Source organism: Sapajus apella, unplaced genomic scaffold (genome assembly GCF_009761245.1).
Source record: "Sapajus apella isolate SASKATOON/1434 unplaced genomic scaffold, GSC_monkey_1.0 scaffold29, whole genome shotgun sequence".
In the NCBI taxonomy this organism is placed as follows: domain Eukaryota; kingdom Metazoa; phylum Chordata; class Mammalia; order Primates; family Cebidae; genus Sapajus; species Sapajus apella.
Window position 1 is genome coordinate 7,867,822 of NW_022436969.1, and position 19,097 is coordinate 7,886,918.

Below are 19,097 nucleotides of genomic sequence, written 5' to 3' on the forward strand. Positions count from 1 at the left end.
TATTATGTGTCAACTGAAAATACAAGGAAGGTCATTTTTTGTTTTCTTCCCTGTCTTATCTCCTTATTGTTCAACCTAAGATGTACTGACTTTATACCACGGTACTGAAGTTACAGGATATCTAGGGGAAGCTGGAACATCGCCCGAGGACTTTATTTCCTCTTCTGGGGAAAGGGTTAGTGCATTTTCAATTGTATACAGGATAGTTGTATCATGTTAGGCAGAATTGGGTTTTGGCATACTCTTTATTGACAATTAAGTATGGTTTCAGGAAATATGTATGAGTGCTATGTTGGCAAGGCAAGGACTAGTGTTGGCTAATTTTACATGTCAACTTGACTAGGTTATGATGCCCAGATGTTTGGTCAAATGCCAGCCTAAATGTTCACTGTGAAGGTATTTGTTAGATGAGATTTATATTTAAATCAGTAGTCTTTGAATAAAGCAGATTATTCTCCATTACGTGGGTGGGCCTCAACCAATCAACTACAAGTCTTAACACAAAAAGACTAATGTCCCCTGAAGAAGAGGGAGGGATTCTGCCTCCAGACTGTCTTTGGACTTGAGCTGCAGAATCAACTCTTTTCTGGGTCTCTAGCCTGCCAGTCCACCCTACAGATTTCAGACCTGTCAGCCCTCACAATTGTATGAGTCAATTTCTTAAAATAAATTCATTCTCTCTCTCTCTCTCTCTCTCTCTCTTTCTCACATACACACACAACTGATTGGTTCTGTTTCTCTGGAGAACCCTGGCTACTACAGGCTTGTTCCGCTATTTCTGCCCTTAAAGAAAGTGAATGCAGAGAAGAAAACATCCATGCAGGCATTAGGGTAGCCGCCTGGAGCACAGTGGTGGCAGCTCCACAGCACAACGTAGGTGACACAGACATTGGCCTTAGGACCACGGGGGTTGTCTGGGGAGCCAGAAGACCCAGTTACACTTTGGAGGTAAAAACAAAGACTGGACCTTAAAAGCATTTGCAGTGTTTTAAAATTGAGAATTAATCTGGCAACAGGCTTCTCACTTCAATCCAACTATCAGTAAAAACTGCGAAATCCCAAACACAAACTCTAGTGTTGGCAGCCCTTTTCTCACTCTTGGAAATACTATAAGGCTTTAAAAATATTTCAGTTCTGCTCTTTGTTTCGGTCCAGGTCCTTTGGATTTTCTGGCATATTTCACTTCTTGTCTACTCCTCATTGTTTCTGCTTTAAGAAGCTTACTCTCAAGAAGAATACAAAGTAAGGATCACCAAAAAAAAGTCTTTAAAATAAAGATCCCAAGCCCCTATAAGACAGGGGCTTGTCTGCCATGCTCTTGAATGTCTTCCAGGATCAGATGTAGTCCTGTTCCACAGTACCTGCCAAACAGCTGGTTGTTACATAGGAGAATGAGTAACTATTGAAATCCTTCTTCAGGTCCAGCCCTGCAAAATTCTAGATATGTATTATAATATCTCATTGTGTCTTGCAACATTGCTATCAGACAGGTATTTCCATGAATACTGCCTTCCTCTTCACCTGCAGTAACAAGCTCACGAGTGACACAACACTATGTAGACTCTTGTAGATGATGGTCAAACAGAGCTCCTTAGTGCTTGAGGGATGCTCTTATGGTGCATGACCTTGCAGGTTTTCCTTCTTGTAGAAAGGCTGATTGGCACCTTGATCTTCAGTCAAAGCCAAAAGCCAGCCATCAGTTCCACAATACTTACCACTTCTCTCGCACTGGGCTTTGGATGAATTAAATCTACAGAAAATCCTTAGCCTTTTCTGACCAATCAGCTCAATGTTCTCATAAACCAAAGTGAATTACAAGGAAGGGCCAGTTCAAGGCAAAACCGCACAAAACTTGACTTCAGGCTGCTTCCCACTGCCAGCCTGGTGGTCTCTGGATTTGCCCTGGAAAGGCTGGGAGCCTCTCGCAGGAGCATCACGGCCACAACCTTCCTTGGTACCATTCGCCATTGGCAGGGCACTTGTCCTCCTCCCTTGGCCAATGTGTCTGACTCAGGAGAACATGTTAACAGGGAGGAGGAGGTTAATCTCTCACTGGCAATGTATTTATAGGACTTTTCTAAAGGAAGCCCTGATACCACAACCCAAAGACTACATCAGACTCTAATGGGGATGGTCAGGTCACGTGGGTGGGGTTGGGGGCAGCTGCACTTTAGGGTGCCTTCAGTTCATGTCATGAAAGGACCACCCATTTCCGCATTCCTGATTTCTGACTCTCTGTTCCAAGTACTAACTAGCTGCTGCCTAGCAAGCTGCTCCAGAAAAGGAGGGGAAAGGGGAATAAAAAGGAGGAAAAGAGGAACAGGAATTAAAAAATAAAGAAGAGTAGGGAAAAAAGGAGAGGAAGAGGAATGAGGGATGGGGAGGAGGAAGGGGGAAGAGTAAACCCTGTAAGTAACCAAATTAATAATTGTATTCTGTGGTTAAAGACACAGTCAAAAAACCCATAAACATAAATATACATTTCTTTTTTTAGATGGAGTTTTGCTCTCTCACCCAGGCTGAAGTGGCGTGATCTCGGCTCACTGAAACCTCTGCCCAACAGGTTCAAGCGATTCTCCTGCCTCAGCCTCCTGAGCAGCTGGAATTATAGGCACCCATGCCCAGCTAATTTTTGTATTTTTAGTAGAGACAGGGTTTTGCCATGTTGGCCAGGCTGGTCTCGAACTCCTGACCTCTGGTGATCCACCTGTCTTGGTCTCCCAAAGTGCTAGGATTACAGGCATGAGCCACCACGCCTGGCAAATATACATTTTATATAGACATATAGACAATTCTCCAATCTGGTCTCAAGTATATGATTTGATTAATACCCCCCAAAAAAAGAAAACCTTAGGGCACTTCAGTGAGTCAAAGTTAAAATGAAAAGAATACTGCATTGCACTTAGAAAAGTCTGGAGTAAATTAATGTAATACAAAACATAAATCCAGGACTACAGTTGGCAAAACTACCTTAGATGGGTTTTTAAATTCTCTTTAAAGAAGATTTTGAATTTTTTTTTCTTTTTTTTTTTTTTTTTTTGAGATGGAGCCTCGCTCTGTTGCCTAGGCTGAAGTGCAGTGGTGTGATCTAGTCTCACTGCAACCTCTGTCTCCCAGGCTCAAGCAATTCTCATGCCTCAGCTTCCCAAGTAGCTGGGATTATAGGCATGTGCCACCATGCCCAGCTAATTTTTGTATTTTTAGTAGACATGGGGTTTCACCACATTGGCCAGGCTGGTCTCAAACTCCTGACCACAGGTGATCTGCCCACCCTGGCCTCCCAAAGTGCTGGGATCACAGGCATGAGCCACCACACCCGGCCAGATCTTGAAAATTTTTAAAGTAATAAAGAGCAAAGCTACAAGAACACTTTTCGGCTAGAATATACTGGTCCAGCTGATACACCATTGCGGGCCATGTTGGTTTGGTTGGAAAATTTAGTGGGTCAATAAATCAATTTTCTCTTAAAAAAAATCACAAAAGCTATCAGAAAAAAAGGGAGTCACAAGAAGACAAGGGAGACCATTACAGACAAAATGTTGCATCCTCCCAAACTCTTACCAGAATAGATCAAACCCAAAACAAACTTCAAGGTACACCCGGACACCACACTAGGCAGTGAATTTCCTGCACATCTCAGAAAACAGCTCTTAAGCATGGCAGGCTTCTCTGAGGCTGGATGTGTATTTGTATGTATTAGTCCTTCAGTTGCCCTATCAGCAAGTCTTCACTCTCATGCTTCTGATGAGGTCAGAGGGGTTTGGTAGAATCCAAAGGAGAGTTGTGGGAACCCCAACTTGAAGCTGCATCCTCACGTAAGCAGTTGTAAGAACTGAATTGGAGGACACTTGGCTGGTGTCTGCTGCTTGGTGATGGGGAGAGCCCCCCCACACATTTGGTCACAGAAGTTTTCTTCTGTGTTGACGGTTGTTGTGGTATGAGAGTAGAGGAAAAACACAGGTAGAGGAGAGAGTTTTCCCCCCACACAATTGTTCTTGGACCAGCCCTATGCTAATCTCAAACTGGCTCCTCTTCCAAGGATGCTGTCTAGGGCCTCTCGGTGGTCCTCTGCTGGACAGCTCTCTCCTGCCATTCCCTTGTCCCACAGAGGTGGAAGCCTCTTTATTTCTGTTGCTGTGACTCTCTCCTTAGCCCACAACTGCTTCAGCCCCTGGGCATTGTATTACCATGTCTTTTATTTTCTGTTTCTGTTGCTTTGACATCTTGGGGCCTTACTGACTGACCCTGGAAGGACTGCCCCTTTCAGGGTGAGTCAACCCCCAGAGATAGTAAACAACCCTCCTGAGAGCTGCTTTTGGAATGCACACCGACCAATCCAGAGCACGGCCCCACCACCTCCTCTGCCAGATTTCACACTCTGGTGTTCCCTGCCCTAAGCATCCCAGGGCCAGGTACCGGACAACTAGGGACAGCCCCTATCTCCCAGAGCCCATTGAAATTATTCAAACTAACCAATCCTAAACCTGATTATCCTTGCCCATTCCTTTTTGTGGAAGTGCTGTGTCTACAGTTCCTTCCCCTTCCTCTGCCTCCAAGCCCACCCTGACGCTTCTCTGTGGCCCCTACAGCATGCCCTGCCCCTCCTCTGGGAACTGTATCTTCTCAATAGCAGCTGTCTCCTGGTTTGCTGTCCCTACTGAACCTCACATTTCCTCTTAGTACACTCTATTTTAAAACAGGCATCTGGACAGCATCTTCAGCTGCTTTGAGCGGGATCTCCTGATGTCTCTGGGCAGACCTATTGGGCAGGAACCAAGACTCCCACCTGGATTCCCTCACATTTGGCTGTGGGAAACACCTATGCATCCCTAACCCCAGCACACTAAGGACAGTCGATTCCCGGCACAGCAATACTCTCCCTGCTCTGCCTCAAGCAAAAAAACATCCAGCTCTTAGCCTTGGGATTTTCCAAGCCAAAGTCTTGCCTCAAGGACCTCTGTCCCTCCTGAGGCATCCCACATGCTATGGTTTGGGTATGGTTTGTCTTGCCAAAATTCATGGTAGTTTCATTGCCAGTGCAGCAGTGTTGGGAGATGAGACTAGTGGAGGTGGTTGGGTCACAGGGGTGGATTCCTCATGAGTAGATTAATGCCCTCCTGAAAGGGTGACTGCATTGCTCCCACAGGACTGGATTAGTTACGGTGAGAGTGGGTTGTTATAAAAGTGAGTCTGGCTTCCTGGACCCTCTCTCTTGCATCCTCTCTCGCCGTGGGATATCTGCACGTGCTCACTCACTGCTCCACTTCACCATGTTTTGCCCCAGCATGTCGCCCTCAATAGAAGCCAGCCAGATGTGGTGCTATGCTCTTGAAGTTCCCAGCCCACGGAATCGTGAACTAAATAAAGGTATTTTCTTTATAAACTACCCAGCCTCAGGTATTCTGTTTTAGCAACATCAAATGGACTAAGACACATCAGAGGCCTCTCATTCATTTCGAGGTGATGGGGAAGAATAAGGAGTTCACAGCAACAGTTTTCTCCATGGATAATCCACCCCTTCCCAGATTCTCTCTCCTCTACTCTCCTAACCTCTTCATAATCCTTTGAGTGTGAGAGGCTAGAGCATCATAAATAAAACAGGTCTCTGGACATTTCTTTTGAAAATCTGCACGTGGTGACTTGGCCTTGGATTTTTGTATGTATCTTGGTTCAGGACCATTACTTCAATGTTAACATTTTCAAAAAGAGTGATATGGGTGGTTTTAAAGTATTTTCCTTGTATTTACTTTTAAATTCAAGTTTTCTTTGCTACTTATATGAAGAATATCAGATGAGCCACATTTGAAAGAGTGACTCTAATGAAAGGCAGATTATCATACAAATTTGGGGGTTTTTTTGTTTTTTTTTTTTAGAAAGGTTCTCAGTCTGTGATGTTCAGTCTGAGTGCAGTGGTGCAATCTTGGCTCACTGCAACCTCTGCTTCTCAGATTCAAGTGAGTCTGCCACCTTAGCCTCTCAAGAAGCTGGAATTACAGGTATGTACCACCACACCTGACTAATTTTTGTATTTTTTAGTAGAGACAGGGTTTCGCCATGTTGGCCCAGCTGTTCTTGAACTCCTGACCTCAAGTGATCCGTCTGCCTTGGCCTCCCAAGTGCTGGGATTGCAGGCATGAGTCACTGTGTCTGGCCTATCATACACATTTGTGAAATCCCAATTATCTATCAGTTTCCCCCCACAAAGGACCCCAGCTCAACCTATTAATCAAAGCCAAACACATCTTTAAAAAGTAACTGTGTCTGCTGCTTGCATTTTTATGTAGCTTGCTGGTAAGGTCAGACTGAAGGCTCCACACTCTCAGCTGTGTAAAGATTATAGGACTTTGAAATGTATACTGTTCTTTCTCCTTGACATGATCATAGATTAAAGATAAAACATGATATGAATCTCAAATTAGTTCTTTATACTTATCTCTTTGGTCCTTGCTCTTTACAGATAATGGTAAAAAAATAAGACAGAGTGCTTTCTTGTCCCTCAAACAGGTCTGGGAAGGAATTATGCAGTGTATACTGGCACAGGAATATCTTCACGGGGAAAATGAATTCATCAGATTATTGCTGCAATTTACTGAGCAACAGTTTCCAGCTGAATGAGAGTAAATTCACCCAAATGCTCTATGACTTCAGGTTACAACTATTTGAGAGTCTGAAGCCACAAGACCAAAGAGCAGAATAAAACAAAGTGAGAAACTACTCAGAATAAAAGAAAAGTAACAAACTACTTCCCATCCTCAGAAGCAAAGATAAAATCCTTCAGGATCTTTTAGCATAGCAGCTTCCAAACTTTTTTAGCCACATTCAGAGTAAAAAATGCATTTTACATTATATAACCCAAAACACACACACACACACACACACACACACACACAGATGATAGAAATACCTAGCAAAACGTAAATAACTATGAACAAGAACTTTGCAAGACATTTATTTTCTCTACTACTTATGATGCACTCTAATAATTTCTAGTCTATTCTACTTTATTGTAATGCTAGTCCATACCCTCTAAGTTGATTTCGCTATCCACTAATGGACAGTGAACAGCAGTATGAAAAGCTCAGTCTTAGAAGCACAGCCCTCATGCTTCTTGATGTCCTAGATCACTTGGCGATGAAGGGGTTTAAAGAATAGAATACAGTTCCTACTGCACACCAGGCTGAGAGTAAAGAAATGCGGGTGCTATTCACCACCCTGCAGCTATCTACTCCCTACGTATTCTCCTGGGTCTCAGAGTGGTTGCCATAAAATAAGTACTTGCAATTTCAGTTCCTTTTAACTCTAAAACTCAAATGCACATTATTTGATCGTTGCTATAAAACATTAGAGAGATGAGAGTCAAATTTACAAAGACATAAGGGTGACAAGTGTCTGGGGCGGAAGACCCCTTCTTTAGTGTGTTGGGGTTCCACCTCCTACCTCTGCTTTACCTTTTTAAAAGCAAGTTTATTGAGATATAATTCATATACCCTACAATTCACCCATTTAAAGTGTAAAACCATGTTGCTTAATATATTCACAGGGTTGTGCAACCTTCAGCACAATCTAATTTTAGAACATTTTTGTTCCCCCTCCAAGAAATCCCATATTCATTAACAGTCGGTCCACATTGTCCCCCGCCTTTCCTCCCAACCACAAATCTGCTTTCAATTGCTGTAAATTTTCCTATCCTGGACATTTCCTATAAATGAATCATATAATATGTGACTTTTGTGATTGGCTTCTTTCATTTAGTGTAAGTTTTCAAGGTTTATTCATGTGGTAGCAGACATAAGTACTTCATTCTCTTTTGTTGCTAATTAATACCCTATTGTATGGATATACCAAATTTTATTAATCCATTCATCAGTTGATGAGCATATGAGTTGTTTCCCCATTTTGGCTATTCTGCATAATGCTGCCATGGACATTCATATACAAGTTACTGTGTGGATGTGTTTTCATTTCTTTTGGATATTCACTGAGGGGTGGGTAGTATAGTAGCTTTATGTTTAACTTTTTCAGGAATAGCAAAACTGTCTTGCAAAGCTCTTGTTCACAGCTATTTACGTTTTGTTAGATATCTCTATCATCTATTAGTGTGTGTGTGTTTATTGGGTTATAACGTAAAGTGTTTCCAAAGTCACCGTGTTATTTCACATTCCCACCATCAGTGTACGAGGGTTCAAATTTCCCCACATCCATGCCAGTGCTTGTTATTGCCTGCCTTTCTATAGTTTGTATACTTTCTGTTAAAATCAGTCAAGAGAAGAATGTATAAAAATATTCAGCTATGCTGCTTTTTGTAATTTTTACATGTTATTCAAGTTATTGTTTGATGGCGCCTGCTTCAGCTTTAAGAACAACCTTTATCATTTCCATTATTTCTCGTAGGTCAGGTCAGGTGAATCCTGTCAGTTTTTGTTCAGGAAGTAACAAAGACTGAGAAAGTCTTTACTTAGCCTTGATCTTGAACAGTAATTTTGATGGACAGAAGATTCTTGGTTGACAGTTTTTTCACTTTCAGTATTTAGAATATATGATCCCACTGCCTTCTTGCCTCTATTGTTACTGATGAGAAGTCAGTTGTTATTTTAACTGGGGTTCCTGTGTACGTGAGTCTTTTTTTCCACCTTTCAAGGTTTTCTCTTTGTCTTTGTCTTTCAAACTTTTAACCATGATTTTAACTACAATACGTCTGGCTGCAGATTCCTGTGTATTTATACCACTTGGAGTGCATTAAGCTTCTCAGGTGTACAGATGGGTCCCTGTGTATTTATGCTACTTGGAGTTCATTAAGCTTCCTAGGTGTATAGATGGCTTTTCATTAAATCTGGTAAGCTTTCAGCTATTATTTCTTTGACTATTTTTCTCTATTCCTTTCTCTCTCCTCTCTTTCTAATGCTCTCATTACACATATGTTGGTGCACTTAATGGTATCCCATATTTCTTTGAAGTTCTGTTTATTTGTTTATTTATTTATTTGAGACAGAGTTTCACTCTTGTTGCCCAGGCTGGAGTGCAGCGGCATGATCTTGGCTCACTGCAACTTCTGCCACCTGGGTTCAAGCGATTCTCCTGCCTCAGTCTCCCAAGTAGTTGGGATTACGGGTGCCCGCCACCACGCCTGGCTAATTTTTGTATTTTTAGTAGTGACAGAGTTTCGCCATGTTGGCCAGGCTGGTCTCAAACTCCTGACCTCAAGTGATCTGCCCGCCTGGGCCTCCCAAAGTGCTGGAATAACAGGCATGAACCACCACACCTGACCTGTTCATTTATTTTTGTTCTTTTTTTCTTCCTGTTTTCAGGCTGCATTATCTCCATCAATCTGTTATTAAGTTTGTTGATTCTGTCTTGTGCTAGCTCAATCTACTATTGAGAGACTTTAGTGAATTTTTCATTTCAGTTATTATACTTTTCAACTCCAAAATTTCCATTTGGTTATTTTTTAAAACAATTTTTCTCTCTTTATTGATATTCTCTATTTGATGAGGCATTGTCATCATACCTTCCTTTAATTCATTAAACATGATTTCCTTTAGTCTTCTGCACAAATTTTTCACAGCTGCTTTAAAGTCTTTGCTAAGACTATCATCTGGTTCATTCAAAAGCAGTTTCTATTGTCTTCTTTTTCCCCTATGTATGGGTCACACTTCCTTGCTTCTTTGAATATCTCATAATTTTTTGGAAAGTGGACATTTTAGGTAATATATTGTCCATTACCAGGACTATTGCTATTGTTTGCTTGACTGGTTGTTCGTTTAGTGGCTTGGCTAAATTAATTCTACAAAGTCTATGTCCCCTGCAGCATTCAGCCTTTGATGTTCCTGCTGAGATTTCTGTCCTTGTTTTTATCTTCTGGCCTGACTATGTCAGGGTCACTCATTGCATGTGTGTGTGCTTGGAGGCTGCAACCACAGGTCAGGGTGTTTACTTTTTATTTTCTTTTCCTTTTTTTTTTTCTTTTTTCAGCCCCATATTCCGCCAGGAATCACTAGTTTGGATTTCCCCTCTCTGATCACTGAGGGCACGGTCTTGGACATACATATGGCCTTCTAGGTTGCCAGAGATGACTATATTATTTTTAAGCATGACTCCCTAGGAGCTGCCACTGTATCAGAGTAGCTTGTTTACCCCATGTTTGGCCAGAGGTTGCACTTAAGCCCCTTGTGCCAGTGAGGTTCCACACTGTGTTAGTTGGTTGTTGTGGTACTTGGGGGCTGTTTCTGAGTCTGCCCCATGTCTTTCTCTGAAGTAGAGCCTAGTGCCTGCACATAGCCTTTTCAACCTCCAGAATTATCTGCAACATCAGGAAGACTCTTTTTGGCTGTTGCTTTCTCCAATTTGCTTTATTAAACTTCTGGCTGCTTTGCTGTTTTGCTTGTATCAGAACTACCAGAGTCTTCTTAATTGTTATATGCCAAGATCTTCATTGTTTTCCAAAAATCCCCTTGGGTATAGAGTTCTCTACTGTGTTCCAAAAAGCCAGTTCCCTCAGGCAGAGCTGCAGAGCTCTTTGTCTTTATGACCTACCTTTCTTTGCTGGGGATGGGGGAGTGGGAATGACATACCACTATCCCACCACTATACCACCAGAGCTAGAGGTGGGGACCCATTTTATCTGAAGGGATACTCTGCTCTACAAGTGGACACAGGTAGAGGTGGCAACCCCTGGTCTTCTAAGTTTTTCTCTCCCACTATGGACCCCTACTCTATGAGCCAGCCTGGGTAGGGGTGATTGGGATCCCACAATTCTCAGCCTGAAATGTCTAAGTTAGAGCTCCTACCTTACAAGTGGAGGCCTGGTGGGTAAAAGCAAGCTGGTCTTCTTTGCTGAGACCACCTGGAATAGGGCTTCTGCTATACAGGATTGCAGAAGGATGAGAAATATCAGTGGCCTGACTCCCCCAAAATGAAACAAACCATAGCCCCAAACCGGGGTATAGGGTAAAGAAAGTCCCCATCTTCTTGGTGACACATATGGATAGAGCTTCTATAAAACAGAGTTGGGGGTGTATAATGAAGGGGGTCATGGCTCAAATGTTCTTACCAATATTCATTGTTCTTACCTACATTCAATTTCCTCAAATAATTATTCATTTACTATATGCTCTTATGACCATTAATAGAGATTTCAAACAATTTTTCAAAATATTTTCACCACTCACATTTCTGTTTTACTGGAGAGAGTATCTACTAAGCTCCCTACTCTGTGGTTAAGAAAGTCCTTCCTCCCCTCTGCTTTTATCTTGAATACATTCATGCATTTTCTACCTACCTTAAAATAAATTAGTTCTAGTAGTAGAGAAATGTGGAAAAGGGCATTCCAAAAGTGTTATATTATATATTATTTTTGCATCCATAAACACGAGCTTTGTCCATATAAATGACTAACTTAGAATATTTGTAATTCATTCTGCCAGAATGAGTCTAAAGTTGTGGCTGGTTGAGAGGAGGAAAAAAAAAGAAAACTTTAAGATATTTTCAGACACAAGAATGTTTTGCACACCAGGAGCCAGAAGGTAAAGGAAAGGTTTGGGGTATGGCATTCAGGCATTTAAGCAAACGGAGACGGCTGGAACTGGGACTATAAGCTCTTAAAATGATGCAGAGGAAAGTATATACAGGTCTGGAGAAGAAATGTGAAAGTGAATAGCTAACTTACAAGCAAGTACTTCCCTGGTTCTAAGAGCTTCACCTGTCACTACACATGTAACCCTCACATCAATGTGTTATGAGACAGGTGTTATTTTTTGGAAACTGAGGAACAGAGGGGTTAAGTAACTTGCCAAATTGATAGCTAGTGCTACCCCTGCTCTTCACTACTTTGTCCTCCAGCTTAGGGGAGGGTTTTTCATGCTCACAGTTCCTTAGCGTGGCTGACCTTGCAGGTGAGATGTCCTAATACCTATTCTAAACTCCTCCTGTGTTCAGAGGCTGGAAAGCTAAAGACAGCACTTCTCAGACTCTGTTGGAGCAGGGCTGTGAATGCCTATTAGGTTTGCAAATTGAAAGTGTATGAATCAGACTAGAAAGATGGGAAATAAGGCGGAGGCTGCATCCTGTAACTGGTTGCGCATTTCTGTAGCTGTGCCCTGTCTCTGGCTTCCTGGGTGCCAAGAGATGAAGGCACCAACCATGGTCCTCTTGTCCTTGCACTGGGCCATAGCAGTCTGGGCTTAAAACTCAGCCATTCCATGGGAGGCCTCCTTGGAAGCCCAGCCTAGAGCCTGCTGCTCTGGCTCTTAACAACTCCTCTGGGTTAGCACCTAATTACCTACAGTAAATCTCTTTCTGTTTATAGTGTCTGAAGTGGTGTTTTATTTCCTGCCTCAATCCCAAGCTGATAATCTTCTCCTCTTTCTCCTCCCTTCCCCTACACCATTGTCTGCAGGAAAAAGAATAATATCAGACAGTAGAAAGGAGGCAGGGGAGAATAATTTGGGCAAATTCATTCATTCATCCGTTCACTCACCCAAAGTTGAGTGAGTGCATACCTGCCATGCTCTAGGGACTGGACCAGATACCTCCTCCTCCCACCCTTCATCCCCCGCAGCGACTCTTACTAGGATGGAATACTAGATACAAACAAGTAGGGGAGGGGGAGTTGTGGTCTCATGTCTCTACGGTTTACACATGCTGCCCCCTCTCTCTAGAACACCCTGCCTCCTTCTGTCATCCACCTTCCCGTCTTTCTAACCTTATTTACACACTTCCAATTTGCAAAGCCAACTGGCATCCAGAGCCCCCCACCCAACAGAATCTGAGACGTGCTGGCAGGTTCCTAAATGCTGTTCAGATACCACCTCCTCTCCAGAGCCAGTAATTGAACCCAAACAGATGATTTCAGAGTCCATGTGCCTCACTACCAGGGAGGTGGCAGGGTAAGGCTGGAAAGAAGGGAGGTGACAAGGTCCAGGTAGGACAGTCATATGTAACATCCATGTATAAGCCAGGGCCCATTTATTAAACTGCAAGCCACACAGCTCTGCCAGAAATATCTGCATTTCCTCAGAAGGAAATTTATCTTGAGGGATTGATTATGAATATGCTATATTTTGCTCACTTACCTTGGCAAATAGGGAATGAGTGGAAACCAGAGCGGCAGGCATCACACCGAGGGCCCTTGACCTCAGGGCGGCACAGACACCTTCCGTAGGCATCACATATTTCAGGGAGAACGCCCTCCAGATTACAGTCACACCCTGCGGAAAACAGGAAACTTTCAGAGGGGGTCTCCATCCGCTATCCCTTTCTTAATTTCTCCCTTCCCCTAGATTTCTATCATGGAAATACAGATTATGAATTATCTATGGCTATTAAACATTCTTAACTCAGAAGATTACACTTGAAGGGAGATTTTTAAAAATTCACAAAAGGTCAGAAATATCATTAAAAAAAATCCAGGGATGGGCATGCCTTTACAAACCATTCTTTCTATTCCTGTGGACACATTTTCTTTGCCCTCTAAAGCGGAGCTTTGTTAAGTCTAACTTCAATTTAATAGATTCTCATCTTATCACAATAGTGAATTAAACATATTTCTTCCTTCCAATTTTTTTTTTTTTTTTTCTGTTTTTGAGACAGAGTCTCTATCGCCGAGGCTGGAGTACAGTGGTGGGATCTCAGCGCATAGCAACTTCCGCCTCCCAGGTTTAAGCAATTCTTCTACCTCAGCCTCCCAAGTAGCTGGGATTACAGGGATATATCACCATGACTGGCTCATTTTTTTTTTTTTTGGTATTCTTAGTAGAGATGGGGTTTCTCCATGTTAATCAGTCTGGTCTTGAACTCCTGACCTCAGGTGATCCACCTGCCTCGGCCTCCCAAAGTGCTGGGATTACAGGCATGAGCCACCATGCCCGGCCTCTTCCTACCAATTTTAAGAAGAAAAGAAACGAACATAAATTCAGCCCTACTATCATTGGGGGGTTCCCCTGGATCGGCTCACTTAATCCTCCCGGCACCCTGCCTTCCCCGCAGCCAGCCTGCTTCTGGTGCCTCTATCCAAGGCTTTCCCACCTCAGGACCCCTGCTCAGGCCAGTCCCTCTGCCTGGTATGCCTTTCCCCTAGCTCTGAGCACAGTCAGCTCTTTCTCATCCACCAGGCGTCAAACATCAGCTCCTCAGAAGGACCCCCTGACCAGTCTGTACAAATGGCCCCCACTTTCCTCCGTTTATTCTCTATCTTAGCTGTGTTTCTGTCTCACAACACTTTCATTTTTGGAATCGCATTTTGGCCCATGACGTTTTGACCACTAGGATGAGGTATAAGTGTTGTCTCGTGACTTCTGAGCCCAGGTCACTACAGGCCTTGCTGTCTCCATTCTTGCCCTCCAGGAATCCTGAGATCACCGTGGGAGTGACCTAGTCTGGCCTCCTTGAGGACAAAAGGCCACAAAGAGGGAGACTCCCAAGTGTCCTAGCCAAATCCAGCCCCAGAAGACCCTCCAGCAAGTCCAGCAGAAGACCCGCCCAGCCAACCCACGCAATGGAAAGAAATAACCCTTGTTCTTTTAAGCGACTAAGTTTTGGGATGACTTATGACACAGAAATATATAAGTAAATCACCCAGCAGACTGGACACTTAGTGAGATGTCACCACAGGGCTCCCAGGGCCAGCGCACAGTATTCCTCAGGAAGCAAATATTGCTCAAAAATAATAATGAAGTCAAATAAAAGCCCTGTTAGGTAAGATTTTTACAGATGAAAAAAAAATGCTCAGAAATGTTAATTAACTTGCGTAAGGTCACACAGCCCAGAAAGCAGAGTCAGAATTTGAACCCAGGACTGCCAGATTTTAAAGTCAGTGTTCTTTCTATTATACTAAACATACTAGCTGAGAATGATGTTAAAAGCAACTTTCAGAGCATGTCCTAGATTAGTATATATATTCAAAGCAATCTCATATTTAAAGCATCTATTTCTTTTTATTTATTTATTTATTTATTTTTGAGACAGAGTCTCACTCTGTCACCAAGGCTGGAGTGCAGTGGCTTGATCTCTGCTCACTGCAATCTCTGCCTCCCGGGTTCAAGTGATTTGTGTGCCTCAGTCTCCCGAGTAGCTTGGATAACAGGCGCACACCACCACATCTGGCTAATTTTTGTATTTTTAGTAGAGACAAGGTTTCACCATGTTGGCCAGGCTGGTCTCAAACTCCTGACCTCAGGTGATCTTCCTGCCTCAGCCTCCCAAAGTGCAGGATTACAGCATAAGCCACCGTGCTCAGCCCTGAGAGCATCTGTATTTCTATCTATTGCGTTAATATCTAAATTTGCAACAGATGCCCTAAGGAAGACCCTAAAAGACAAAGATTCAACTGGGTCCACCCTACTCACCAGGGAAGGAGAGTCTCATGCATTTTGGAAAGACTGTCTATAAGAGTTAAAATAGTAGTTAATATGAAAAGTAGCCAAATCCCTTTGCCCTAAATCCTTAATTTTTCAAATAAAAGGTTAGTAACAAAGTTGTGGGATTATTTTTTTCTAATACAATAATTAAGGAAAAAAATCCCCGTAAATCAGAACAACTTTATAGTCTTTACATGATCTTTGACTGTTCATATTTAAACCAAACAGTTGCCTAATTTGACAAAAACAGCATTGGAAACGAAAGGGTTTAGAATATGCCATTTTAGCATACTGACTGTTTCCAGCAAAGGCACTTTAGAAGCTGCAGATGCAGGAAGGGTTTTCTGATCTCACCCTTTCTACCTCAAAGCAGGTCATAAAATTTCCCAGGAGAAAGGTGCCTGCCCTCCTTGTACCAGGAAGACACAGCATTCTTATCACTAGAGACTGGGAGTCGACTAGACTGAATCTGCACCAACAAACCCAATAAAATAATACGTAGTTTCCCCCAGTGCTGCCTAGCCAGGGTCCCACAGTGTACAGCCACTAGCCCAAGCTCTTTTGTCTTGTCACACTCCATACTTCATTGCTCTTTGTGTAAACATGTACAATACATAGGTTTTGGGGCCTAATGGCTTTTTCAGGTCTTGATTTTCCTTTCAGAGACTCTCATGTACATGTAAAAATATTATATAAATTTGTATGCTTTTTTTAACTGTTCATCTGTCTTAGGTTCATTTAATTCTAGGCCCAGCCATGGAACCTAAGAGGGTAGAAGAAAGTTTTTCCTTCTTTTCAGAAGTGACAAGGACACATTCATGACAAGGGAAGCCCTGGAACCCAGGCTGGCAGGAGCACCACCCTGACCATCCATCACAGCTGCCATACAAGGTCCTAATGCCACAGCCCTGTAGGCTGAGCATGAATGCCATGGAGAAAGGGAACGTCTTTACCATGAATTCCAGTCTTGACATTAAATCAAGTATTGAGACTCAGTGAGAAACTTGGACTTTACCTTGGCATTGAAGTTCAAAGAATTCTGATTAAAATAGAAAAAGAAAGAACATCCCACACCTCATCACTAAGTCACAGTGATTATATCTCAAGAAAATCCCTTGAGTCCCTCTCTACTGCCAGACTTCCAGACCTCATTTCTGTTTGCCTGGATTATTTCGAGAACTTCCTAGGGAGGCTCTCTGTTTCCTGTCTTGCTCCTTCTAATTTCTTCTGTATGCTGGTGTCAAGAGTGATATTTCAAAAATGTCAACCTTTTCATATCACTTCCCAGTTTTAAATCCCTCGACAGTGACCCAATACCTGCAAGACACAATACGAAGTCCTTCATATGTGACAGAGGAGATCCTTCAACATTTTCCAGGCTGCCAGCAACCCAGGGGGCACCTTTGTGCAAATTAGAAAAAGGTGCCCCTTCCTCAAGACGCTTTCCTGTCACCTGCTATAAAATCATCATCATCAGTCTGCAAATCTGTAATGTCTTCTGTGACTGTGATACCCCTTAGGTGAGGCACAGCTGTGCCTTGCAAACCCACACATCTGAGCTGGCTGCCCACTCAGGTCTTTTCTTAATCCTCTAGGTCCTCTCCTTGAACTTTCTCTCTCTATCCCATGCTTCAGCCCTAAGGACCTGTCTGCCATCCCCTCTCCCCTAGCTGCATGCCTTCTCTTCCCTGCCCCTCTGCCTGCCTGACTCCTCTTCATGCTCCAAGATTCAGCTCAGATACCTCCTCCTGCTGCTTTGGAGAAGCGCTTCCGGCACTTCTCTCTCCTTTTTCTCCTCCTGCCCTCCCTCCCTCCCTCCTTCCTTCTCTTCCTTCTTCCCTCCCTCCCTCCCTCCTTCCTTCCTGCCTTCCTTCACCCTGGCTGTAAGGCTGCGACTCCCACATGCTCTCAGGTCGCTTAATTCCTGCCATTAGAACTGTTGACCTTTCCATGTCTCCTCAGACTGGGAGCTCCCAGGCAGCAGGAACTGTGTATCAGGCAGCTGCCTGGCAGTGACTAGCACAGCCTAGGCACTTAATAAAAGTTTAATGAATGAAGAATATGCTAAATATTCAAGACCGCAATTCTCCACAGTAGTCACCATTCCTTAAATTCTCCGTTATTGGCATCTGTGCAGAGCCTCTAAACCGAGCTATCAGAATGTGCCTGGCCGTCTCTGAGCCTTGGTGGGCACGTCTCTAAGTCAACGTGACTGCCTCACCCTGCAGAGCTGCTGTCCTCAAGTGCGCCAGTATCTGACATGAGACAGTCCCCCACATGGTGCAATAGCGCACAGCACCACGATGAGACTGAGTTGTCAGGGGTGGGTAGGGCAGAAGCAGGAAATGAAGTCAGGAAGGTAACTGAGGTCCTGTTGTAACTGACGTCCAGGGAGCCTTTGGTGCGGCCCAGCAATCCCATGACATTCCCAAGCCCATCCTCCACCCCCGGATTCCTGGGTGACTCTCATACGTTCTCCCTACTCAACTCCAAGCCCTCCTCCTTTGCTTCTTGCTCTGATCTTGTTTCTTATTCCACAGAGAAAACAAAAAACAGCCAGAAGAGAACGTCCCCGAGCCCCCACCACTGCCCCCCACCTCTGGCCCACGCATCTGCTGTCTTGTTTTAGTCTTTCCCTTTCAACAAAGAGCAACTTCCTCCTTCTGTTTGCTCAACTGAAAGCCTTGGAGTCACCCCAGAGCCCCCTTTCTCTCATATTCTTCTTCTAGTCTAGCAATCTCCCAGCAAATCCTGTTGGTTCTACCTTCAGATGATATCCACAGTCTGCCCATGGCTGTCATCTCCGCTGACACCACCTGGGTCTGAGCTGCCATCATCTCTTCCTCGTGGATTATGGAAAAGCTTCCCAACAGGCCCCCTTGCTGCTTCTCTTTTCCTGCGATTTTCTTTCAGTACAGTAGCCCCAAAAAGCCTTCTGTATAATGTCACTTCTCTGTGCGAAACTCTCCATGGCTCCTGTCTCGTTTCAAGTGGAAGGGAAGGCCTCTCTGCGGCTGGTGAGGGCCTCCATCCGGGCCCTGGTGCCTTCCTTTCCTCCCAGTCTCACCTTCCCTCACTCTGCTTTCACACACCTGGTCTCTTTTTGTTTGCTGAACACCCCTGGCCCAGGGCTGCCCCTACCCCAGGGACTTTGCACTTGCTCTTTCCTGTATCTGCTTCAGTGAGGCCTTCCTTCACTGCCCTGATTTAAATCTGCAAGCTTCACAATCCCTAACCTCCTCTCTGCCCTGCTTTTTCAGCAGCACTCATCACCACAGCTGCCTCCAGCCCACACCTGAGTTACTATATTGTTGTAGAGCCTGGACTTCATTGCCAAGGAGAGCTCTTCTGAAACCATCTTCTCTGCTGGCCCATACCCTGGCGCTGTAGGAGGAGGGGCACCCGTGCTCACACATGCCTGGCACTATCTCCTCCCCAGTGGCCACCAGGCAGCTGCTGGCACCCTGGAGTAGGAGAGGCAAACTCAGGGGATGTGAGCATGAGCCAGAGGGTGCCCAGCTGTGGGCTGTGGGCTATGTGCATGTGCTGTGCCCTTCCCTTGGTGCCGACGTGCCCTTCTGAGAATCTATGCATCCCTGCAGATGTCATGATGGGTTTATGTAGGAATTGCCCATGGCTCTGGAACCAAGCCTAGAGGCCTGGAATCTTCGCACACAGTTAGTTTATGCCTGTGATGTGAATGGCGCCCCCTTAAAAGTGGCATGCATGTTCAGAACACAACTCTGC

The 19,097-nt window shown here is 44.0% G+C and overlaps 1 protein-coding gene across 3 annotated transcripts in view; it reads right to left on the reverse strand.

Annotated features, from left to right (window-relative positions):
• LAMA3 (laminin subunit alpha 3) overlaps nt 1-19,097 on the reverse strand; it is a 262,162-nt gene that overhangs the window by 154,269 nt on the left and 88,796 nt on the right. For all 3 annotated transcript variants that reach the window (XM_032293185.1, XM_032293183.1, XM_032293184.1), the window contains exon 12: nt 13,068-13,202. In XM_032293185.1, coding sequence (XP_032149076.1) covers nt 13,068-13,202 — 135 coding nt within the window. The remainder of the gene's footprint in view (nt 1-13,067; nt 13,203-19,097) is intronic.